Raw genomic sequence first — 26901 nt, 5'->3', positions numbered from 1 at the left:
CGGCAAATGTGAAAATAAAAATAAAAATAATCTAAAACTGGTGATGTTAAATGGAAAATAACTTTAGGATAATCACTGGATACATATAACAATTTAATTTTTTTTTTTTTCTTTTTACATTTTTTTCTTTCCATGATGGCAGGTGAGGCCCCGCCTCCCCTGCCTCTAGTGACTGCACGCCACTGACATATACACATTACAACATACAGTACATCTCCAGATATCTAGCAACAGAGGGAAGGGACTGTGGGGTAATGGTGGTAGGCTGCAGTTCTCGGCGCTGACCATCCTTCCATCACCCCTATGGGATTTGCGTTGAGGGCGTTGGGTTGGGGGGGTGGGAGTAGGGGGGGGGGGGGGGTTATTTGTGGCGTATATTTTTGTGAATGGATGTTTGTGTATAAGCCTACAGTGTGTCTCTGTTCCGCGGCCTTGATCTTGTGCAGCCGATAAATCCAAAGTCAACAACAACAGGATTAGCCATCAGATGGTACCCACAAGGGTATCATCCAACAACTAGAATTAAGGTTTTAGAATGGCCTTCCAAAAGTCCTGACTTAAACGTGTGGAGAATGCTGAAGAAACAAGTCCATGTCAGAAAACCAACAAATTTAGCTGAACTGCACCAATTTTGTCAAGAGGAGTGGTCAACAATTCAACCAGAAGCTTGCCAGAAGCTTGTGGATGGCTACTAAAAGCGCTTTATTGCAGTGAAACTTGCCAAGGGACATGTAACCAAATATTAACATTGCTGTATGTATACTTTTGACCCAGCAGATTTGGTCACATTTTCAGTAGACCCATAGTAAATTCATAAAAGAACCAAACTTCATGAATGTTTTTTGTGACCAACAAGTATGTGCTCCAATAACTCTATCACAACAAAAGAAAAGTTGTAGAAATTATTGGAAACTCAAGACAGCCATGACATTATGTTCTTTACAAGTGTATGTACACTTTTGATCGCAACTGTTATTTCCACCATCGAAATAATTTAAACTCTCAGAAGTATTTCTTTGATGATAGTATTGTATATTTGTGTAAAGCTAATATTTACATATTGTGTATTACATTTCAGTATGTTTGAATCCCACAGCTTATACATTTGCCATTGTGTGTATTTCAGTTTTACAAGTAAAGTGCAAGACAAAAGTAAAAATAAAAGCAAGAGCAACAACAATAAGGAGCCTAAAGGGATTCATCTGCTTTGGAACTTTATTGTAGCGTATTGGATTGTTATTTGTCTGCCAAGCTGTATAACCTCAATACATATAGTGAGGGAAAACCAATACATATACATTAAATCAGGGGTGTCCAAACTTTTTCCACTGAGGGCCGCACACTGAAATATCAAAGCAAGCCGGGGCCATTTTGATATTTTTTATTTTAAAAAACAATACAATATATGTATAAAAAAAATATGTTTAGGCCTCCACTCAGGTTTGATCCTGGGTACCCCAAAGGGTTTAGGTAAAAAAAATATAAAAAATGTGTCATTATTTAGTATTATTATTATTATTCAAGGTCTAAATCTCCAGATGAACAATGGGTCTATCTGTCAATATAAAGTGTTTTTTCAAGATTTAAGTTGTATGCTCTTTTTGTCAAAGAAAACCCAGTTTTTGTATGGAAAAAACACAAAATATGCAATATTTTCCCCCAATAACATTTTAAAGTGGAATATTTGAGATTATATAATAATTGGAGTTCATAGCATAACTCATAACAACATTAATTCATTATTATTTTTGAGCAACTTAAATAGACACTTAAAAAAATAAAAAGTCCCACTAAAATGATCAAAAGTGTCCTGCTCAGTAAAGTATTAAAAAATAAATCATACTTTTTTTTAAAACTTTTAACACAATAGTCTCAAGATCAACTTCAGATCTATCCGTCAATTATAACTTTTTTTGTTGTTTATGTTTTTTGTTTGTTCGTTTTAGGCCCTTCTTTAAACAAAACAGCTTAGTTTTTTATATGGCAGACACAAAATATTTTCCCCAAAAAATATTCCAAAGTGGAATATTTAATGTGACGTAATTGGAGCTTCGAATAGGTCAATAATTCATAATGACATTGATTTTTATTCATTATTATTTTTTAAAGAAAGAAACAGCCTGCATGGCAGCTTTGTGTTATTAGAGTAAAATTGCAACATGTTCTTGTTACATTTCACCTGTTTGCTCTTTTATACCACTTTTTATGTTTTTTATTTTTTTAATCGTATTTTTAGAATGTGCCGCGGGGCCGTTAAAAAATTACCTGCGGGCCGCAAATGGCCCCCGGGCCGCACTTTGGACACCCCTGCATTAAATACATAAAAAAATGCAAAGTGCGATGTGGCGAGGGACGACTGTAGTTCAACATGTGTTATCGGATTTGGAGCTGAAAATAGACATGCGAGCTGTTTTTGAGAATTGCAACGAGCAAATGGCACAAACAAACCTAATGGAAAGTGAGCCGACATCAACTTGCAATGCGGCAAATGAGGACTGCCAAGAAAGGAGGAGAAAGAGACATGTTGTCACTGCCACACTCGTCTCGCGTTGGTGAGTCAAAGTTGTCCCGTGACTCATGTCTGCTAAACCAAAGGCGATGTTCACACCACACGTATTCTGTTCTTTCCATTCTTCCACTCCGACTCCCCATTCATCTCTTTGTCCAAAATTCCTTTTTTCCTTCCTGCCTGCTAATTGTTGTTGTCCTGGACCAGCACGCCTGCCGTACTTCTCCTCAGGCCAAGTCTTTCAAGCACCGTCTTCAGGGCCCTCCTTGTGACCTCCAGGATGTGTTAAAAAAAAACAACTCCCACACCCATTTTGTACCTGCGGGCCAGTGCAGCTCCGACAGGGGATTTCACCGCACTGATGACGGCCTTCCTTCCTGAACCCACATAAATCTGTCGGTGAACTCCATCCTTTATATTAAAAGCTGCTTTTCAGCACATCACTGCTTCCGAAAGCAAGCTGTTGTTGACTAGCATGAGCCAGGAGGGTTCTGGTTCTAATGATAAGGATAATAATTTCATCGACCAATAATACAGTCCCTGCAGAATTTCTCTTTTTTTGTGTGTGATAGTTGCAGCCTAAAATGTCTGAGTTAGCAGCAGGTTTTCTAGAAAGTTGCAATGTCTTGAGTTTTTTTTTCAATAACATTGATTTGACTTGTGATTTTATGAATTTGTTATCATTGTTTAAAATTTTCCTTGTAATCCTAACCTCAAAAAGAACAGAATATCAACAAAAAACCTTAAACCAGGGGTCGGGAACCTTTTTGGCTGAGAGAGCCATGAAAGCCAAATATTTTTAAAATGTCGTGAGAGCCATATAATATTTTTTAACATTGAATACAACTAAATGCGTGCATTTTTAAGTAAGAGTACAATAAGTCTCTTTTTTCCTTTTTATTAACATTGTTATTCTGAAGCTAACCAATAATAAATAAAATACTTCTTACCATTAAAGGCCTACTGAAACCCACTACTAACGACCACGCAGTCTGATAGTTTATATATCAATGATGAAATCTTAACATTGCAACACATGCCAATATGGCCGGGTTAACTTATAAAGTGCAATTTTAAATTTCCCGGGAAATATCCGGCTGAAAACGTCTCGGTATGATGACGTTTGCGCGTGACGTCACGGATTGTGCGGAAGTATTGGGACACCATTGTGTCCCAATACAAACAGCTCTGTATTCATCGCAAAATTCCACAGTATTCTGGACATCTGTGTTGGTGAATCATTTGCAATTTGTTTAATGGACAATGAAGACAGCAAAGAAGAAAGCTGTAGGTGGGATCAGTGTATTAGCGGCTGGCTGCAGCAACACAACCAGGAGGACTTTGAGTTGGACAGCAGACGCGCTACCGTGAGTACGCAGCTTTCTTCCAAACATTTGATCGCTTGCCCGTGCATGTCACGTACGTAACTTTGGGGAAATATATGTGCTGTATGAACTTTGCGGAAGTGAACGGTACTTTGGGCTGTGGGATTGAGTGTGTTGTGCGGGTGTTTGAGTTGTATTGGCGGGTTATATGGACGGGAGGGGGGAGGTGTTTGTTATGCGCGATTAATTTGTGGCATATTAAATATAAGCCTGGTTGTGTTGTGGCTAATAGAGTATATATATGTCTTGTGTTTATTTACTGTTTTAGTCATTCCCAGCTGAATATCAGGTCCCACCTGCCTCTCACAGCATCTTCCCTATCTGAATCGCTTCCACTGCCCTCTAATCCTTCACTTTCACTTTCCTCATCCACAAATCTTTCATCCTCGCTCAAATTAATGGGGTAATCGTCGCTTTCTCGGTCCGAATCGCTCTCGCTGCTGGCGTCCATGATTGAAAACAATGTGCAGATGTGAGGAGCTCTTCAACCTGTGACGTCACGCTACTTCCGGTACAGGCAAGGCTTTTTTTTATCAGCGACCAAAAGTTGCGAACTTTATCGTCGATGTTCTCTACTAAATCCTTTCAGTAAAAATATGTCAATATCGCAAAATGATCAAGTATGACACATAGAATGGATCTGCTATCCCCGTTTGAATAAGAAAATCTCATTTCTGTAGGCCTTTAATGCGACTTCTTGAACAGGTAAACGGATGGATGGATTAAAATGCATGAGAATGTTTTATATTTTGATCAGTATTTTTAACTCTGTGATTACCAGCGGAATTAATCATTACATATCATGTTAAGCAATGTCAACTAAGATTTGTCTGAGAGCCAGATGCAGTCATCAAAAGAGCCACATCTGGCTCGAGAGCCATAGGTTCCCTGCCCCTGCCTTAAACAATGCATTGATGTTTTTTCTGTTTTTTACTACACATACTTAAAAGTAGTGAAGTGAATTATATTTATATAGTGCTTTTCTCTAGTGACTCAAAGCGCTTTACATAGTGAAACCCAATATCTAAGTCACATTTAAACCAGTGTGGGTGGCACTGGGAGCAGGTGGGTAAAGTGTCTTGCCCAAGGACACAACGGCAGTGACTAGGATGGCGGAAGCAGGGATCGAACCTGGAACCCTGAAGTTGCTGGAACGGCTGCTCTACCAACCGAGCTATACTGCCCCTGCAGACACTCAGTAGACACTCGATGGCAGTAAAAGGGCATACTGAGAGGTTTTTGTCAAATTAGTGTACCGTATCTTCCAGACTTTTTTCTTCAAAACTCGACAGTGCGCCTTATAACCCGGTGCGCCTAATGTACGGAATAATTCTGGTTTTGCTTACCGACCTCGAAGCAATTTTATTTGGTAGATGGTGTAATGATAAGTATGACCAGCAGATGGCAGTCAAACATAAGAGATACAGGGTAAGGGTTATGATGGCAATATGACTCAAGTAAACAACACCAACATTGTATAGGTTCCATTGAAAATATAAAAACATTACACACGGCGCTCAAAAATCTATCAAAATGTTTTAGTGCGACTTTGGTAAGCTATGAAGCCGCATCGCTTGATGTGCTTCAATATATGAGTATTATTATGGTGCGTGTATAAGGTAAGACATATTATCTGGCGTTTTGTTTGGCAATATTATGCAAAAGCAACTTTTCATACCTTCTGCTACCTGCTGATCTGTATTTAGGATCTGCATAAATCCTGAAAAATTGCACACGTCTGCCTTTGTAGTCCGTGAAGACACCGTAGTCGATAAGCTTCTTCTTTTCCTCTATCTTCTTCTTATGTGACATTCATCCTCCGCTGTTGTAATTTCTAATATAAAGTAGTGTAAAGTTATTACTTATATCTGTCAGTAAACTCACCATGAAAGAGCTAAAACATACCGGTGTAGTGAGTTTACATTATTCACACAAGGAACTTTAGTTATTAGAGAGTTCCGGTCGGACGGTTTTTCACGGGACACATTTCCAGTGTTGTTGTTGTTTCCGGATGAGAAGATGCTGCTCTGATATTGATTGAAGTAAAGTCTGCATGTCATTAAAATAGTTAGCGCCATCTTTTGACACTTCTTCCACTCCCGACCTTGCACTCTACACCGCTACAACAAAGATGACGGGGAGAAGACGCTGCAGAAGGTGGCCACGTAAATAAGACCGCCCACAAAACGGCGCATCCGGAAGCGACTGTCAGAAAGCGGGTTGAAGATGATCTGTAAAACATAATTTTGGCCAAAGAACCACCATTACATGTTATGTAGACCACAAGGACATGTTTTAAATTTAGAAAAAAATAATAATATTTTGACCTATACACGCCTTATATATGAAAAAAGATCGAAAATAGACCATTGATCGGCGGTGCGCCCTATGGTCTGGAAAATCTGCTACTATTTTAATACATTATAACTAAAAATATTAGAAAATAATTATAACTACAGAAAGAAACCCCGTCAAATGCTTCCTTGTTGTCATCCACAAGTTGCAGATATTCTCAGTGTATGTTTTACACTTAAATTGTTTGTCCATCCTAAACATTCATTTATGTTCCAACACATTTGACCCCGCATGTTAAGAGAAATTAGTGAACGGTTGAGAGCACATTTTTGGGTGGAAATGAGTGACAATGAGAGATCATCACACATCAACAACTCTAACATGAAAATGCTGCCTCTTTGCTCGGTCAGACGCGCTAAAGAAAATGTTTTCCTATTTGCCTTACCCTGGATAAATAAATGTTAAATAACTATATAAATACATGTAAACTAGAGGATGTAAGTGTGTTGCTACATGTTTTTATACTACATTACCTAAAAGGCTTAAGCATTGTAGACAGAAACAGAAAATAGGTCTGAGCTCTGTTCTATAAGTGGTTTCAGAGTCGTGTGTAAAGAGAGAATGGCCAACTAAACAACAGGCGCCATCTTTGCTACCAAGGACGTGTGCGGCTGTGCCCGGATGCATGCCATTGCTGTTGTTTTGATGTTAGTTTTTCTGGCAAAATAAACCAAAATATGTATAAATATAGTTCTAAACATAGTCCAGCTCATAAACTTACAATAAAAGTATACTTTTTATACATTCCTGCAGTGTTTCGTGAGCAGCAGGCTCTATAACATGCACACGACGGTGCAATAAATGTATAAAAATACATTTAACCACCAAAAAAAAAACATATTACCTTCATTTCGCCAAAATCTTTATTAGCTTTGGACCAACAAAACCTGTGACTTTGGTGTAAAATATGTCAACTGTGGTGGCTGTCTCTAATGTATTTGTAATCACTTTTATGTATTATTCTAACTATCTTTCTTTTTTGTAACATGCTATAGTTAAAGTTAAAGTAGCACTGATAGTCACACACACACTAGGTGTGGTGAAATTACCCTCTGTTTTTGAAGCTCAGGAATCATTTTGGTAATTTAACCCCCAATTCCAAGTGAATAAGTGTACTTTTGTAGTTATTAACCAATGTTTCTACACAATAACTTAGATATGGTAACACTAGCGAGCAGTAGAGAATATGAAGCCAATTTTGGTCCATAATATATTTTGCTTTATTCATTATTGATGTCCATCCATCCATCCATTTTCTACTGCTTGTCCCTTTTGGGGTCACGGGGGGTCCTGGAGCCTATCACAGCTGCATTCGGGCGGAAGGCGGGGTACACCCTGGACAAGTCGTCACCTCATTACTGCGACTTTATGTTGCAAATTTTAATAAGATTTTAAGTTCACTTCCTCACCAATAATATGCCCCAAATTTGGTTTATTTTACTCTTTCAATGTCGGTCTTTTTGTATTTGTGTTTGACTTGGATGACAACAATAACAATACTGAAATAAACTGCAACAAAAAACAGTGCAATATATTTTTATAACATGGTCACTACTGCATAGTCTCTCTTGTTGTATTCTTATTTGTACTGTTATATTTTTATTCTTATTGTTGCTGTTTATTTTTATTGTTATTGTTATATTTTCAATTTTATTTCCGTTTTCATCCCCATTATTTACTTTTTAAATTCGATCTTAAATCTGTACATTGCTGCTGTAATTTAAATTTTCCTGAGGGAACTCTCCTGAAGGAATCAATAAAGTACTATCTATCCAACCCAACTCTATAATCATTTCTTACAAAACAAGCTACAACCATTTTTGGGTGGTTGTCATGTGACTATATACTCTACTTGCCCCCAAATTGGCAGTTCATCCGTAAGCTAGCTCCTTTCCAAATGCCATTTAAGATCATTTTACAGTAATTTGATAACTTAATAGGGTGTCAAGTATTACAATTCAACTGTTTGTAGTATATTTCTTCAATAAATTCATATAAAACAATCTAAGAAAATATCACAATCAGGTTTTTAGCCTTAAAGGCCTACTGAAACCCACTACTACCGACCATGCAGTCTGATAGTTTATATATCAATGATGAAATCTTAACATTGAAACACATGCCAATACGGCCGGGTTAACTTATAAAGTGCAATTTTAAAATTCCTGCCACACTTCCGGTTGAAAAACTCCTTTGGATATGATTTATGCGCGTGACGTCACAAAATCCACGGAAGTGGTTGGACCCCATCGACCCGATACAAAAACCTCTTGTTTTCTTCGACAAAATTCCACAGTATTCTGGACATCTGTGTTGGTGAATATTTTGCAATTTGTTTAATGAACAATGGAGACTGCAAAGAAGAACGTTGTAGGTGGGATCGATCGGTGTATTAGCGGCTAAGTACAATACTTACAGCAACACAACAAGGACTACTTACTACGCCTAGCCGATGCTTGCCGCCAAACCCACGGATGAAGTCCTTCGTCGCGCCGTCGATCGCTGGAACGCAGGTGAGCACGGCTGTTGATGGGAAGATGAGGGCTGGCTGGCGTAGGTGGAGCGCTAATGTTTTTATCATAGTTCTGTGAGGTCCAGTTGCTAAGTTGCTAAATTAGCCTTAGCGTCGTTAGCAACAGCATTGTTAAGCCTTACCAGGCTGAGAATTTTTGACCGTGTAGTTACATGTACATGGTTTAATAGTATTGTTGATCTTCTGTCTATCCTTCCAGTCAGGGGTTTATTTCTTTTGTTTCTATCTTCATTTGAGAACGATGCTATCACGTTAGCTCAGTAGCTAAGTATGTCACCGATGTATTGTCGTGGAGATAAAAGTCACTTTAAATGTCCATTTCGTGTGCTCGACTCTCATTTTCAAGAGGATATAGTATCCGAGGTGGTTTAAAATACAAATCCGTGATCCACAATAGAAAAAGGAGAGAGTGTGGAATCCAATGAGCCAGCTTGTACCTAAGTTACGGTCAGAGCGAAAAAAGATACGTCCATCACTGCATCTCTAGTCCTTCACTGTAACGTTCCTCATCTACGAATCTTTCATCCTCGCTCAAATTAATGGGGTAATCGTCGCTTTGTCGCTCTGAATCTCTCGCTTCATTGTAAACAACGGGGAATTGTGAGGAATACTAGCTCCTGTGACGTCACGCTACTTCCGGTACAGGCAAGGCTTTTTTTATCAGCGAGCAAAAGTTGCGAACTTTATCGTCAATTTTCTCTACTAAATCCTTTCAGCAAAAATATGGCAATATCACGAAATGATCAAGTATGACACATAGAATGGATCTGCTATTCCCGTTTAAATAAAAAAAAATCATTTCAGTAGGCCTTTAAAGTTCCTATGGAAATAGCAAAAAATGACGTGACACTTAACAAATGCCACTGTATTCAATGAATATATGCTCTTTGTTCAACACAAAAAAGTGTTTAGCAGTTATCTTAGCCTGCTCCTGGCTTGCTCTCCATGTATAACATGCATAGTCTTGTCCTCCAGTGATAATGCTACTTGACAATAATACTCAAGATACTTAGGAATACAGTTTATTTTCAGTAATAGAGGTGGTTGTTATTAACTTAGGGGAGCAATTACACACTGTGTACAGAGACACAATTAGCTGCTAGATTCTTGTCAGCCGTGGGGCTAAAATGTCAACCAGAGGGGATTGTCGTTTTTAATCTGCATTAAAAGGCGGTAATCGGCAATCTACTATTTCACAAAATTTGTCGGATACTAATCGGTGGCCGATAGATTGGCACATCACTAGCAAACATACATAGCAGGGTTTATTTTTCCCAAAAATGTGTAACCAAAGAAATAGACCACACACACATGGATGTTGTTTTTCAGGAGGTTACAGTGTAACACATAAAATACATTTGTGATGTTTTTAATTTTTTAATTTATTTATGTACAATAATACTAAGCCAAAATATCTGCTTTTACCTTTTTGTCACATTGTTAAAAATATAAATGTTGTGTTGATATTGTTACACTGTTGAAAGCACTCACCATAAATACACTGAAAAATGTACAGTTAATTCATGTCATCTGTATCAGTACCGATCATGGATGATCGGTATTGGAATCCACTCCATAAAACCCTGATCGGAGGATTCCTAATGTTCACAAATGTCCACTGCAAAGGAGGCTGACTCTCATCATTTTACTTTCAATGGTAAGGTGAAATAATCAATTATTTGCATTTAACAATAACAGATTGACTTTTTACATTGTGACTATGTTTTCATTCTTCCATGTGCAGATAAATATTGGACTTTCTGCCGCTCACAAACACAAGAATGGACTCGTGAGGACCTCGGTTATCTGCCACGCGTGGATGGTTCGAGGCTACCAACCTGAGACAGTAATGTAACAAACACACACACACACACACACTCACACACTGCAATGCTTGTACACATGTAGGCGCATGAAAAGCAAATTGCTGTATAGTTTTTGAATATTTAATTTGGAAGTTAAGAAAATGACGACAAACATACAAACAGTCACAACTTGTATGACAAAAGAGGAAATAAATACATTACAGACATGTGTGCGTTACGTAACAGTGTAGCACATACAGTAAGTACTTATGCAGAGCTCAGTGATAAAAAACAACAGTTTTTGCACAGTAACCAGTAAATGACAATGCAACCATTTTGTGTGAATGATCTAAAATACAGCGGAACATTCTTTAAGAGCATTCAGCAGCTCATCATTGCACTCTTATTCAAATTGGCTGACAACTTATGCCAACTATGATCTGGTTTGTAATACTGAGCCCATCCATCGGCAGAAAACAAAATCGTCCCTGAGATAATTCCACAGATCAACGACATTCATAGTTGGGTTTCTGAGCCCAAAGAGAGGTTATGTTCCTGCTCCTGCATGTAGTTCACCTGCCAGGGAAGTCCCGAAGCTGCAGATGGCTCCACAAAAGTGTCAATGTAACCCTGAGTGCAGGAGCCCCATAATCCAGGCTGGTACCCCAACCCGTCACCCACCTGAGAGAACCGCAGGGGGCTTGGTGGATGTTCGTGAGAGCTGCCGCAATGGCCTCGTGAAGCGTAAAGCTGTCCTTCTGTGGGATAACAAGGGTAGTGTGGTGACGGGGGGCACGAGGAGACACTGGTATCTACGTAGACGCGAGGCTCCGTGGGGCACCTGTACACGTGAGGCCCCTGCTGCGGTTGCTGGGAAATAGACGCGTGCCAAGGAGCATAATGTTGATGCTCCAGACGAGGGATGCTCACCCTAGTCTGCTCCAGTCGTGAGGCTGCCATTGGTGTCATCCCCGCCGATGACCTGTTACATTCCCGATGGGTGCAAGGTTTGCTGGCTGGGTTAGTGCTCAGGAACACAGAGAGAGCTGAGATCCGATTGATGGCCCTCTGCAGCGTGGCGATCTTTGAGAGCCGTTTGCCGCTAAGGTCATGGTTCAAGGCGACCCGAAGAGCATTGAAGGCCTGGTTATAGTCCATAATGCGTTTCCTCTCACGGACATTGGCTGCCATACGTCGAGCTTTGGAGCGAACCGGCCGATTGCGCTTCTTGGTCAGGTCCTCCTCTGGGTCGCTCGGGCTGCCAGTAGAGCTCTCGCTGTCCTGGAACGACGCCTTGGGACTTCCCTCCTCGCTCTCACCTTGGCCTAGAGCACCGAGCTCCAGCTCTTCCTCCGAAAACTCGGATTCTGCAACGCTGCTGCAGCTCATTGTGTCAAAGACGCGGATAGTCCAGGGAGGTCAGAAATAGAACCCTGCAGCTCTGTGGGGCTGTCGGTGTTTGCTGCTTTGCCGACAGCCCAGCTTTTCTCATCCCTGCTCCTCCGGCGATTGCTTGTACCTGTGGACAGGTTGGGCTGCTTTTTAAAACTCCTGAAGTCACATGGTACAGTCACCTGTAATGAATGGTGCACTCTCTCCCTCTCCAGGTTTATGAGTGCCCTCCAGGCAAATGGCACTGTCACCTCCTCCTCCCCCTCTGACTCTCTCTCACATCCCTACAAGTTGCAACACTTTATGTCGGCACACAAAACAAAACATGCATCATATTTGGGAAATGTAAATCCAAGTTTCAGGAATGGGTGCTCTTAAAAGTCCTTGCAGCGATTACAAGTGGCTTATTTGAGAATTAGCACTGGCCATCTCTTCATCAGTTTTGTATACTAAAATTGGTGATACAAAAAGCATCTGTCAATCAATAGGCCTTCTCTGGTGTTGTCTTCATGTTCATTAATCCTTTTCATCCTGTAATTTGATCAAATCGCATGACATATGCCTGTCACGGGCCCTTCACCCGCATCACCTTTGTGACCTGGCACAGGCATATTCGGACTTATTTTGTTCTGTCATTGTTTCACAATCCTTCATCCAGACATGAAATTGTCATCTTCATTAATCACAGCTGTACTCTTTGGGCACATTTTGGGGTACGTTTGGTGCCACCACGACCTTCAGGAATATGTCCGTTTTTGGGGTGAGGTGGCCTTTCCGGGGGAGCTCCAAGACCATGGACTTCTAGATTTACCAATGTAGCTAATCCTATGAGGCTTAAGCATTCATTCTTCAATATGAGTGACATATCACAAATGGTCTTCAGGACAAATTGCACGGTTGTCTTTTGAACACTTTTCCTATTTTCTCAGGTCTGAGAACCTTCTTATCTACTATCGGTTAGATTAGTTTTGCAATTAGGGGTCTCAGGAGTGGCGATTCTCCACTCTATCTTTCTCTCTGTCTCTCTCAGCTCAGGTTTAAGGGCCATGTAATTTAGAGTAGCTTCCCTGGAAACCATCCTCATAAATCAAGCTTGGGCAGCACCTCAGAACAAGAGCAGAGCAAAGCCTCCACTTCAAAGCGAGAGGAAAAAAACAAGGCCAAATACTTTACAATTAGAACCTGCAATTGCTGCTGGCTGAGGCTATCTGTCTTCCTGGACGTGTTGCTCGTGAACGTGGTTCCATTTTTAAACATTCAGGCTGGTGATAGACTGTAAGGCTTAGCATTGTTTGATAACGACTTGTTTTGGTGAATGAAATTGAAATTGAACCAAATACCTGCAAAAAACACCTTTGGTCTTGGAAGGGATGGGCATTTAAACCAATAAACATGTCAAATCTGTAATTTTAAAATATTACCGAATTCTTAAACTGTGGCAGAACAGATATTTAAAAAACGGTAAGCTACAGAAAAGATGGTTAGGCATCGAGCATTGATAGGAACTTGGTGTTGGTTCCACATTTTTTAAGTTGATTCCTATTTTCAATGCTCAGTTTGCCGACCGAAGTAAAATGCTACAGTACACATGAACTGTGTATCTGTGGAGCCACTCCCCTAAGTTAATAATCGTCTCTTGCATCAATTGAACTATACATTTCAAGACTTCAAAAATGTTTTATTGTCAATTTTTCCATTAATGCAAGACATCTTACACATAGAACCCCTGTTCTGCAGGAACTCCACTGGCTACCCATCAAATATCGTATCCACTTTAAAATAATTCTCCTCACTTTCAAAGCCATCCATAACCTCTCTCCGTCATATCTCTCTGACCTGATCCATGTCGCCACGCCCTCGCGTTCCCTAAGATCCTCTTCATCCATCCATCTCACTGTCCCTTCATTTAAACTGTCCACCATGGTTGCCCGAGCTTTCAGCTGCTCTGCCCCACATCTTTGAAACTCTTTGCCACCAGACCTTCGTAACCTAGACTCAATATCCCCCTTCAAATCAAGACTCAAAACACACCTATTCCTGACTGCTTATTCATTGTAATTATCTTTTCTTCTCTATCTTTGTTGTTGTTGTTTTTATCCAATTTGATTTTTATTGTTTTGATTTTGTATGGTGTCCTTGAGTGCCCAGAAAGGCGCCTTATAAATAAAATGTATTATTATTATTATTATTATTATCATTAGTTATTGCTTACTATTGCCTTTTTTTGACTAAAAAACTATGTATAAAAGAGAATAAGGAACTCGTCTAATAATGGTGCTGCTATTTAACATTGCCAGTAGCACCATGAATAAATTGTGGAAAATTAAAGTTAATACATGTGATTGGTATTGGCCGATTTCAAATTGGGATGGTAATTGGTGGCCCAAAAACCAATCCCCTGCGGATGATTATTTATTTATTTTTGGTCCCGCCAGACTGACACAGGTGGCTAGCAGCTGACTGTGTATGTTACTAATCATCACCTACAATGCGGTAAATAAACTACATTTCTTACGAATACAATTATCACTGGAGGTCAAGGCTTAACATGTTACTCACTGAGCTTTGTCCCAATTTTCCTCCTTCCAACCAAAGACAGCAAACGCCTGATTGTCTTATGTCTCTTAAGATGATATTTTAAGATTGTTTTGTAATCTGAGGTGTGATAAGAGCTCATTTTTCTTGATAACTGGCTCCAAATTTTTAAAATTAGTAAAGCACAACATTGATTAATTTGTTGGAACTGTGTAGCAGAATTTCCAAGGTCACGGTTCTGTAAGGAACAAACTGCAAAACATAAAACCTCCGTCTAAATAACTAATGATTTATTTACATGAAAAATAAAAACTGCAAAATGTTGTATTTATCCAGTATGTAAAAATAACTTCGATTAAAATAAATAAATTAATAAATAAATAAATTGTTTAAAGGCCTACTGAAATGAAATGTTTTTATTTAAACGGGGATAGAAGATCCATTCTATGTGTCATACTTGATCATTTCGCGATATTGCCATATTTTTGCAGAAAGGATTTAGTATAGAACAACGACGATAAAGTTCGCAACTTTTGGTCTCTGATAAAAAAAATCCTTGCCCCTACCGGAAGTAGCGTGACGACACCGGGGGAAGGACTGCTCATATTTGCCTATTGTTTACACCAGCAGCGAGAGAGATTCGGACCGAGAAAGCGACGATTACCCCATTAATTTGAGCGAGGATGAAAGATTCGTGGATGAGGAACGTGAAAGTGAAGGACTAGCATGCAGTGCAGAACGTATCTTTTTTTCTCTCTGACCGTAACTTAGGTACAAGGGTTCATTGGATTCCACACTCTCTCCTTTTTCTATTGTGGATCACGGATTTGTATTTTAAACAACCTCGGATACTATATCCTCTTGAAAATGAGAGTCGAGAACGCGAAATGGACATTCACAGTGACTTTTATCTCCACGACAATACATCGATGAAGTTCTTTAGCTACTGAGCTAACGTGATAGCATCGGGCTTTACTGCATATAGAAACAAAACAAATAAGTCCCTGACTGGAAGGATAGACAGAAGATCAACAATACTACCAAACTCTGGACTTAGCTACGGAACCTCGACAGAGCTATGCTAAAAACATTAGCTCTGCACCTACGCCAGCTCTCATCTGCTAATCATGACGCGTGCTCACCTGCGTTCCAGCGATCGACGGTACGACGAAGGACTTCACCCGATCACCGATGCGGTTGGCGGCCCGTAGACGGAGGAAGTCAAGGTGAGGTCGTTCGGCTAGCGCGTCTGCTATCCTCAAAGTGCTCCTGGTTGTGTTGCTGTAGTCCGCTGCTAATACACCGATCGCACCTACAACTTTCTTCTTTGCAGTCTTCATTGTTCATTAAACAAATTGCAAAAGATCCACCAACACAGATGTCCAGAATACTGTGGAATTTTAAAATGAAAACAGAGCTTTTTGTATTGGATTCAATGGGCTCCGAATACTTCCGCTTCCACTGTTGACGTCACGCGCAAACGTCATCATATCGAAACGTTTTCAGCCGGAAGTTTGCTGGGAAATTTAAAATTGCACTTTATAAGTTAACCCGGCCGTATTGGCATGTGTTGCAATGTTAAGATGTCATCATTGATATATAAACTATCAGACTGCGTGGTCGGTAGTAGTGGGTTTCAGTAGGCCTTTAATCATTCTTTTTTATGAACGTACAAGGATGCAGACAAGTGCAGTACCAGGCTGACTTAGCAAAAAAATATGATGATTTATTCTTCAGACAGGCAAACAAGTACCAACAAAAAACGAAGCACAAGCCTTGGTAAGCAACAAAAGGTGGAGCTCAAAGCTTGGAGTGTGAACATACAAAAATATCAAATAAAAAGTGTAGCGAAATGTTTAAAAGACTGCAAACAGGGAAGAAAAGTGGCAACAAAAAGTCAAAGTTTTTATTTATATAGTCCTTAATCACAAGTGTCTCAAAGGGCTGCACAAGCCACGACATCCTCGGCTTAGATCCCACTTCTGAGCGTGTGCAAGGCTAAACAAAGTAACAACAAAGAAGCAAAACAATGTACAAACCAAAATTTGAATGCTAACACAGGCGAGGAGCAAGAAGCCAGGAATTAAACAAATCCAGGCATGTACACCGACATTTTAGGGGGCAGGTGCCATTAAAAAAGGGCGCCCATAGTTCTGGATGAGTGCCGGATTCAGTACTTTTTTTAGGCACACAACCGAACTGACACTCCCACACACTACACTGCAAAAACTGAAATCTAAGTATAACTTAAATAAGGGTGATATTTGCTTATTTTCTGTCTGATAAAATAATTCTTCTCATTAAGCAGATTTTATGTTAGTGTTTTACTTGTTTTAAGGGTTTTGGTCCTAAATGATCTCAGTAAGATATTACAGCTTGTTGCTGAGATTGTATGACCTATATTGAGTAAAACATGCTTGAAACTAGAATATCGACTGTTGCAAAGCTGTGTCATCAACACTCACAAGTATAAAACTACTTTTTTAAAGTAATAATTTCTTACTTGTGCACTTGTTATTAGTGAGAATATACTTATTTTAAGGTATTTTTGGGTTCATTGAGGTTAGCTAATTTTACTTGTTTTGGAAAGTCTTGACAAGCCGAATTTTTTTGTTCCGTTGGCAGATAATTTTGCTTATTTCAAATAAAATACCCATATTTTTTTTATTTTTTTTCTTGTTTTTGAACACTGACTTTTTGCAGTGCATAAAAAATAAATTGTGTTTACTGGACTTTGTGCAGGTGTGTTTGGAGCGCTGTGTTTAAAGATATAAAGGTGTGCCAGTCAGCAGTGGTTGCTTTTTTTTTTTTTTTTAGTTTAGACCAAATAAGTATGACATCCCGTGAATGTGTTTTATGTGGACAGAAATTTTTGTTTAACTATATTTGTGCTTTTGCACTTTTTTAACACTGGTGTGGAGGAAATGTTGCATTTTTTGTGTGTATTATTTTGCAACGGTTTGGTGAGCGTTGCTTGCAGCGTGACCGCAAAGATGCAGAGAATGGCAGGCGAAATGCTGATTGATCCAGCATCAAGAGGCAGGTGACACTGGACTATAATCCCTCTTTACTAGCAATCAGGGAAAGGTATGTCCACTGATCGCCAATCAAGAGCCGGTGAGGGAAACAGTGCTAAGAGGCAGGAATAAAGTCACAGCGTGATAACACACAAAACAGGAAGTAGAAACTAGAAATAAGAGCGCTGGATAGGAACTAAAACACCAAACACAGGCAAACACAAACATGACCAAACTGTCAATAGCAAGCCTGACATCTTTTTAATATTTTAAATATTTGCGTTTTTGTTTGTCCTTGCTTGAGGTGTTCTATTTTACGACAGTCTGAGAGGACGCCATTTTCCAGTTTGCGCTGAAGTGTTTCTCATATTCGTATTCTCCCATCCACGCTCACCCTGTGTAAGTTGCCATGATACCTTTTTTTCTTGGCTGCGTGACAATTATGAAACATGAAGTTTCAACAAAACTTGTGAATGTCCTTTAAATCCATAAACCCGGCCGAATCCAGGCAATGCTTGTCACATGAACATGTGTCGCCACGGTAATGTACAGTGCACCCAGAAAGTATTCACAGCGCTTCACTTATTCCACATGTTGTTATGTTACAGCCTTGTTCCAAAATTCTATAATGACAATGTAAAAAGCTTTTTTCACATTTTTTTTTAACCCTTGTGTGATGTTCATATTGTTGTTACTCAGCCAGCGTCTGTGGGTCTGATGGACGTGTTGCATTTTGTGGCTTTTAATGCCTCACAATCATACACTTGTATGTTAAAATACTGAACAGATGTTTATTGGGATAAGGTAAACATATGTTGCATTTTGTGGATTCTAATGCCTCACAATCAAACACTTTTATGTTAAAATACTGAACAGATGTTTATTGGGATAAGGTAAACATATGTTTAGTCGTGTACAATCAAATTATTGCTACTGTCTGTGTTAATCTGACTGATTAGTGCAATGCATCCTGTTAATACCGTTGTGGCTTCCAGAGGCAATTGTTATACAAAAAGGACCCGATTTACTAAAGCTTTGCATGTAGAACCTGCTCAGTGGCGTTGTGGTTAGAGTGTCCGCCCTGAGACTGGAAGGTCGTAAGTTCAAACCCCGGCCGAGTCATAACAAATACAATAAAAATGGGACCCATTACCTCCCTGCTTGGCACTCAGCATCAAGGGTTGGAATTGGGGGTTTAATCACCAAAATGTTTCCTGAGCGCGGCCACCGCTATTGCTCACTGCTCCCCTCACCTCCCAGGGGGTGAACATGGGAATGGGTCAAATGCAGGACGATAATCTCACCACACCTAGTGTGTGTGTGACTATCGTTGGGACTTGTGCAAACTTGATAGCACACGCAAAGCTGATCTACTAACCTTGTGTCTCTTAAGTGAGCAAAATAAAGAAACATAATCCAGTTAGCATGTTTTTCTTAATGAATACGCAGACTATATGCAGATCACCAGAACAGCCACAATACTGAGAGGAAAATATGCAAATATATTAATCCAGCAGTATGCGCAATGTGATTTATGAAGGCTGAAACTGTTCAGCAGCTATTTTGCATCTTTATGTAGCGCGTCTGGAATCTACGCGCAAACTGACACAGTTATGCACACACAGCTGTGCAAAAAGAGGGGATTGCCCTGCAAAGACAGACGATGGACATGTAATACTCTGTGTGTGTCAACATATATGCACTGTTAAAAACAAAAGTGTTAGACATGTTGTCTATTCAGCAAGATTTTGTAGATGTTTAAGTATTTTATAATTGTTTAGCTGCTGGATGACTTAAGTGGGTGATTTAAACAAATTGAATTGATGCGTTTTAGTGTCTGCTGCATTTTTTAATGTTTGTTTTTTTCATTTAGGACAGGGGTGTCCAAAGTGCGGCCCGGGGGCCATTTGCGGCCCGTAGCTAATTGTTTACCGGCCCGCCACACATTCTGGAAATACTATATTTAGGGCTATATAAATAAACATTGATTGATTGATATTGTAAAAATAAAAGAGAACATTAAAAAAAAGTGGAATGAGGTGAAATCTAACGAGAAAAAGTTGCAATGTTGACACAAAAGCTGCCATGCAGGCTTTTTTTTTTCTTTTGTCTTTCTTCATTTTTCTTTTTTTGCCATTGCTCAAAAAAAAAATTAATAATGACAAAAAATCCATGTTATAATGAATTATTTTCAGGGCTCCAATTACTTCAAATATTTCACTTTAAAATGTTTTATGTGGTAAATATTGCATATATTGTGTAGTAGCCATATAAAAACATCAAAGTTTTTTTTTGACAAAAGCGCATAAAACAAACAAAATAATAGTTCCAGCATAAAATCGACAGATATATCTGAAGTTGATCTCGTAACTTAAGTATTGAAAGTAAAGGAAAAACCAATAAAAACGTATCACTTTATGAGTGGGGCACCTTTTGGATCCCAAATATATTTAGTGATTTTTTATTGATCTTTTCACTGTGATTACTCAAAAATATGAAATAATTAAAATCAATGGTGTCCTGCATTATTGATCTTTTAGGGCTCTAATTACTAAATACTGCATATTTCAGTTTTACTACAAAAAAAACTAAGTTGTTTTTGACAGAAAAGCCATAAAACATTTTTTTTAAATTGTATTACTTTATATCAACTTGAAGTTGATATAGAGATTTACTGTAAGCGTTAAATAATTAAAAAAAAAAAAAAAAATCCGACTTATTTTTAACATTTTAATGACTGAGACCCTTTATGGTCCCCGGGACCCCTAAAGGTAAAATATCAAAATGGCCCCCGCATGCTTTAATTTTTCCGTGTGTGGCCCTCAGTGGAAAAAGTTTGGACACCCCTGATTTAGGAACTATATTATTATAATATGTCTCCTATATGGCAAAAAAACGTCTTGTAAAATGCATTCTCTTGAGTTTAGATGATTCCTGATGCATAAATGATTGCGCTGCGGTGTTGTATAGTCACTGTTGTCTATAGATTGCTATGCAGGAGTGGAGATTATAGATGCATGCTGTTAGTTCAGCAACATCACACACAGGTTGGAGAGCATGATAACATTATAGCTCAGGGCGGTATAGCTCGGTTGGTAGTGCCAGCAACAAGAAGGTTCCAGGTTCGATTCCCCCTTCCGCCATCCTAGTCACTGCCGTCGTGTCCTTGGGCAAGACACTTTACCCACCTGCTCCCAGTGCCACCCACACTGGTTTAAATCTAACTTAGATATTGGGTTTCACTATGTAAAGCGCTTTATATATATAAATATAATTCACTTCACTTCATTAACGTGGACTCTGGATATTTGTGTTTCCATGGACAGTAGTTCACAAAGAAACCCTTAAATAAGGTGGTTGCACCGCTTTGGCAATTTTTATCAATAGTACACGTGGTCTTACTAAATCACACGCAACATGCCCACTGATAGTACACACAATTTCAGAGTTTGCACACGCTCTTTGGCGCATGGTGTTTGGATCTTAGTAGATCAGGCCCATAATGTAGTTTAATGAGATGTGAGGGTTTGTGCTGCTGAACGTACAGTAGGTAAGGTTCTTGTTTGCTGAAATTTGGCATGCGAGCCAAATTTCTAATGGTCCCACAGGTTGGGTGAAATACCTCCTTGGGCCGGGAGTTTGTTTGTTGGGATATCAGGGTTGACTAAAGACCCAGGGACACCACTTAATTGATAGTTTCTATCCTTTTCATATCCAATGGTTTGGATGCTGGCCATCTACCACAGATACCCTAAAAAATATTATCATATTATGGCCACTCTCACCCCCAAAATTAACTGCACTTGTTTAGGACATTTTACGTTAACCATCGACTCTTTAATGATGTCAATGGTGTTCTGAAGGAAGTTATTCCAGTGTCTCTGTCTGCGTCTGCTTAAAGTGCCACTTGTGGTGAGGCATTGTATTACATAATTTCTACCCCGTGATGTGTTCCTGTCTGGACTATTGAGCCGACACGCCAATGTCAATGTTCATATAATACAGAAAATAGTTCAACTGTCTTTATTGTTATGGCTATGTAGCTATGTAGTCTTAGAGAAGGGGGAGATACCTCAGGAGGGCTAAGCGGACTGGGGGTGACAGGCTTAATGCGGGACACGTGGTAATCTCGGGAGGGGGAGCTTAACCGCAACGCAGTTGATGAACTTGACGATAGGAAACAAACAAATATGGGAGCCAGTTTCTTAGCATTACCAGCGCCAGGTCACGGCAGGGTAACCATACCTTCTGTCCCAACTGGTAGTGTGGTGTGGGCGTGCAATAGCGTTTGGCTAGGTGTTGGTTCCTAACAAACGTCCTCGTCAACTTGGCCCCTGTTTTTTTGCGCCATGCCATATCTTGTGTGCTGTCACTGAAGGAACATTGCCATGGAGAACTATTAGTTGGGCAGTCTCCATAGCAGAGGGAAGCTTGGTAATGGGCCATCTTCGAAAACCAATCCAGAATGGTCTCATTACCCTCGGAGAGAGGTAAGCCCATGACAGAGTCCAAGGCAATGTGGGACCATGGGCGGGAGGTCCAGCTGGGGCCTGGTGGAAAGCCTTGTTTCAAGCTCAGACCCCACATGCCGCCACAAAGTCCTTAGTGTCCGCTCAAAAAGTACGCCATCAGAAGCATTGGTTGAGGAGGAAAATGGTGTGGATCACGCCCGGAGTACAGGCGCACTTGGTCCCATGCGCCCAGTCAAGTACGCTGGAGCGAAGACAAGGACCCACAAATAAGCGACCTGGCGTACAGCCGTCAGGAGATGGATCAGACTTGAGCCCCTCGGTAACCTGCCTCTCAATGTCCCTCTATAGATTCTAAAAGATATGGGAGCGGGGAATAAATGGATTCGGAGAAGTCTCCTCCAAGGGTGGGGGAGAGTAGAGAACGGAAGGTGATAGTAAAGTTGAACCGCGTCCAGAAAAGTGCCCACCTGGCCGGGCAGAGGTTCATTCTCTGAGTAGTGCTTGGGTATGGCAAGTTCTTATGGTATGTGTAAATGACAAAAGGCAGATCCGCCTCTCCAACTAATGCCTTCATTCCTGAATGGCCAGGACGACGACCAGGAGCTCTCGTTTGCTAATGTCGTAATTCTGTTCTGCAGGGGTCAAGCGACGTGAGAAGAAAGTGCAGAGGTGCAGCCTCTGGTCCATGGAAGAGCGCTGGGAAAGGACGGCCCCCACGCCCGTGTTAGAGGCATGCACCTCAACAAAAAATTGGGGAGAACGGTCAGGGTAACCAAGTACAGGGACTGAGGTAAATAATTTCTTGAGAGTCAAAAAGGACTTTATTGGATGTCAGCTTAGTCAGCGGTTCCAAGACTCGACTAAAATTACGAATAAAACAACGGTAGAAGTTGGCGAATCCCAGGAACCTTTGAAGGTGCTTCCTTGATATGGGAGTAGGCCAGTTGACCACCGCCTTGATCTTTGCTGGATCAGGTCTAAGTTGACGCTTCAAAATGAATCCCAAAAAAGGGTTGGATGCCGATTGATACAAACACTTCTCGGCTTTAAAAAAACAAACTAAAAACTATTCTTTAGTAACCTTTAAAGGACTAATTGGACCACCTGGACATGTTTGAACACTGGTGACCAGGTCAATGCTTAAGTCAGTACAAAGATGAGTGAGGAGATTCCGAATGGTGGTGAAATTCACTTTAAAAAAAAACAAAAAAATAAGGGTTCATTAGATAGCACTGTTTTCTGAGCAAAATGTTGTGATCCGCTGCGCGGATCGTGTTCTGTTTGGGTTTTCGGGTCACTTATGTTTTTCTGTTAGTCTTGGTCTCATTCTAGTTCCGGTTTATTCACCTCTGTGTTTGTTACCATAGCAACTTATTATTTTCACCTGCCGCAGGGGTTCCTGACACGCACCTGTCGGTCATCACGGACATTATTATTTAAAGCTTGCCTCCCCAGCCAGTCAGTCTGGCTTCGTAATTTGTTTTCACACAACAGTTGACGACTTTTGTTCCTGCTCTGGTAACCTTCCAGCTCCCACGCTATAGGCTCTGTATGTTTAGTGACTGTTTACCTTCTAGCTCCCACACTAGCTCCTTTTGTTTCTACCTTAAGTGCTATGAGCACGTTTTTGTTTGTTCCAGTATTATTTATTTCTTAAATAAATCATTCTTTACCTGCAAGCTGTGTCCGAAGCCTGATCTGCATCCTTGAGAGAACCATTTGACATCACTATGCGCCCAGTTCGTCACAGTACGAAGCCAGCAAGAAAAAGTTCTCTCGCTGCGGGCAAGTCAGAAGAAGATGAAGGTGCGTGGATGGTCCTCCGAGCGATGGAGGCAGAGACGCTCCGCTGTTCTCCAGATGAGGAGATGATTTGGGGTCCTGGAGGTGTTCTTGTCCCAATCGACTCCATCTGGCCCGGGGAGGTCCGCTCTCAGCCCGCTCGCACGCGTCAGCGAAAGCGGAAGTCAACGAAGAAGGCTTCGGCTCGCGGCAAAGACGCACCAACCCCGCCATTCATCCCTCCGGAACTCAGCAATCTACAAGGTGCCCAGGATTCCTCTCTTCAAAGGTCTGTTAATTCCATCAACTACTTTACCGAAGATTGCTATGTCTGGCCTGTCAATCACCGGGACTTCAGCTATGACGTCATTCCGTCGGCGCCCCTTGATGACACGCCCCCTGATGATGTTGCCCCGTCCATTTGTGATGACGTCATAGACAAAGACATTTTTTTAAATCAGCCACTTCTTAATGACTTTAATTCAATAATTAAGCATTATCAGGACATTTTTTTAAAGACTAAATCTAGTCAGTCCCAGTCACCTGACTTTCTAGCTCCGCCCCCAGTTATTTTGGCCCCACTCCCTATGGCTCAAGCTCCCAGGCTTCCTAGAGCCCACCCGCCCATGCCCTCTGCTCCCGCCGAACCTGCACAAGCGCTCCCCCCACCAGCTCCATCTATCATCTGGAATCTGCTTCCTGAGGGGGGGGGCCAGTGCTGGTAGCGTGTCAGCGGGGCAAGCAGACCTCACTCCACTGAGGTTGCTGCCTGCCTCTCCTCCAGCGGGGGCGCTGTCTGCTTCGGCTCCACCTCCTGCTCCAGCGCTGCAAAGCACACGAAACCCCGCAGAGACCGACCCAGTAAGAAAGGCATTGCTCCAACAGGAAGAACAACTTGGACAACAGGAGGAAGAGTTTGGCGTTCTTGGGGCTTGCGTCAACGCCATGGTGGAACGCCAAGACGCTCGCCTTGTTGCTTTGGAGAGACAGCTGGGAAGTATACTCACCGCGCTGCAGGTGATGACTTCCGCTACGGCCGACCCAGCAGTCCAGCTGAGACATCCTCCACCCACAAGTATTCCGTTGCCTGCTCCGCCTCTGGCTCTGCCCACGCCGACAGACGAGCCGCCTGCTCCGCCTCTGGCTCCGCCCACGCCGACAGACGAGCCGCCTGCTCCGCCTCTGGTTTCCGCACCAGCACCTGACCCCAGACTGGTTCACGCACCAGCACCTGACCCCAGACTGGTTCACGCACCAGCACCTGACCCCAGACTGGTTCACGCACCAGCAGCTGTGCCCAGACTGGTTCACGCACCAGCACCTGTCTCCAGAATGGTTCACGCACCAGCACCTGTCTCCAGAATGGTTCACGCACCAGCACCTGCTGCCACGGCAACGACAGCGACTCCTGCTGCCACGGCAACGACAGCGACTCCTGCTGCCACGGCAACGACAGCGACTCCTGCTGCCACGGCAACGACAGCGACTCCTGCTGCCACGGCAACGACAGCGACTCCTGCTGCCACGGCGACGTCGACTCCTCCTGCTTCCACGGCGACGTCGACTCCTCCTGCTTTCACGGCGACGTCGACGCCTCCTGCTTCCACGGTGACGTCGACGCCTCCTGCTTCCACGGCGACGTCTGCTCTTACCAAGTCTTCGGTGGGTCTTCTCAGGGAGCCACCACCTTCCTCGACCTCAGCGTTGTCTCTGCGACCTCGAGTGGTCAGACTGCGCAAGCAGCTCGCTCAGAGGTCAGTGAAGGGACGCCAGTGGCGCAAACAGCAGCGACACCCAAAACTTTGTCATAGAACTCTCCGGCTGCTGAACTTCTGGCGCCAATCACGCCCACCTTCTTGGCGGCCACGGACGTGGCCTTTCCGTTGTCGCCCTCCTCGCCTGCGGCAGCGGCGTTCCATTCACCGGCGCCACCTGACTTGTCCCCGGTGGATTCGGGGACACGTGGCCTGGCGACCCTCCGCCAATTCCTCCCTCCTCCCTCCCTTGACTCGTGAACTGCCTTGTAGTCGGGGGGGGGGGGTTTAGTTTTTTCCAGGGGACATCTGGAATCTGTCCCTTAAGGGGGGGGGGGGTACTGTTGTGATCCGCTGCGCGGATCGTGTTCTGTTTGGGTTTTCGGGTCACTTATGTTTTTCTGTTAGTCTTGGTCTCATTCTAGTTCCGGTTTATTCACCTCTGTGTTTGTTACCATAGCAACTTATTATTTTCACCTGCCGCAGGGGTTCCTGACACGCACCTGTCGGTCATCACGGACATTATTATTTAAAGCTTGCCTCCCCAGCCAGTCAGTCTGGCTTCGTAATTTGTTTTCACACAACAGTTGACGACTTTTGTTCCTGCTCTGGTAACCTTCCAGCTCCCACGCTAAAGGCTCTGTATGTTTAGTGACTGTTTACCTTCTAGCTCCCACACTAGCTCCTTTTGTTTCTACCTTAAGTGCTATGAGCACGTTTTTGTTTGTTCCAGTATTATTTATTTCTTAAATAAATCATTCTTTACCTGCAAGCTGTGTCCGAAGCCTGATCTGCATCCTTGAGAGAACCATTTGACATCACTATGCGCCCAGGTCGTCACAGTACGAAGCCAGCAAGAAAAAGTTCTCTCGCTGCGGGCAAGTCAAGAAGATGAAGGTGCGTGGATGGTCCTCCGAGCGATGGAGGCAGAGACGCTCCGCTGTTCTCCAGATGAGGAGATGATTTGGGGACCTGGAGGTGTTCTTGTCCCAATCGACTCCATCTGGCCCGGGGAGGTCCGCTCTCAGCCCGCTCGCACGCGTCAGCGAAAGCGGAAGTCAACGAAGAAGGCTTCGGCTCGCGGCAAAGACGCACCAACCCCGCCATTCGTCCCTCCGGAACTCAGCAATCTACAAGGTGCCCAGGATTCCTCTCTTCAAAGGTCTGTTAATTCCATCAACTACTTTACCGAAGATTGCTATGTCTGGCCTGTCAATCACTGGGACTTCATCTATGACGTCATTCCGTCGGCGCCCCTTGATGACACGCCCCCTGATGACGTTGCCCCGTCCATTTGTGATGACGTCATAGACAAAGACATTTTTTTAAATCAGCCACTTCCTAATGACTTTAATTCAATAA

At 42.0% G+C, this 26901-nt stretch overlaps 1 protein-coding gene across 1 annotated transcript; it reads right to left on the bottom strand.

The window, feature by feature from the left end:
• Nucleotides 1-11103: 11103 nt before the first annotated feature.
• bhlha9 (basic helix-loop-helix family, member a9) lies at nt 11104-11976 on the bottom strand. Its single transcript, XM_062046670.1, has one exon. It carries the CDS (start codon nt 11974-11976, stop codon nt 11104-11106), a length of 873 nt encoding a protein of 290 aa, XP_061902654.1.
• Nucleotides 11977-26901: the final 14925 nt, after the last annotated feature.

This window comes from Entelurus aequoreus, linkage group LG05, assembly GCF_033978785.1.
Source record: "Entelurus aequoreus isolate RoL-2023_Sb linkage group LG05, RoL_Eaeq_v1.1, whole genome shotgun sequence".
In the NCBI taxonomy this organism is placed as follows: Eukaryota; Metazoa; Chordata; class Actinopteri; order Syngnathiformes; family Syngnathidae; genus Entelurus; species Entelurus aequoreus.
This window is presented reverse-complemented; position numbering and strand designations above follow the sequence as displayed.

Bases quoted from the DNA above. Each gene is read 5' to 3' on its own strand.
- bhlha9 (XM_062046670.1), bottom strand. From the start codon at position 11,976: ATGAGCTGCAGCAGCGTTGCAGAATCCGAGTTTTCGGAGGAAGAGCTG.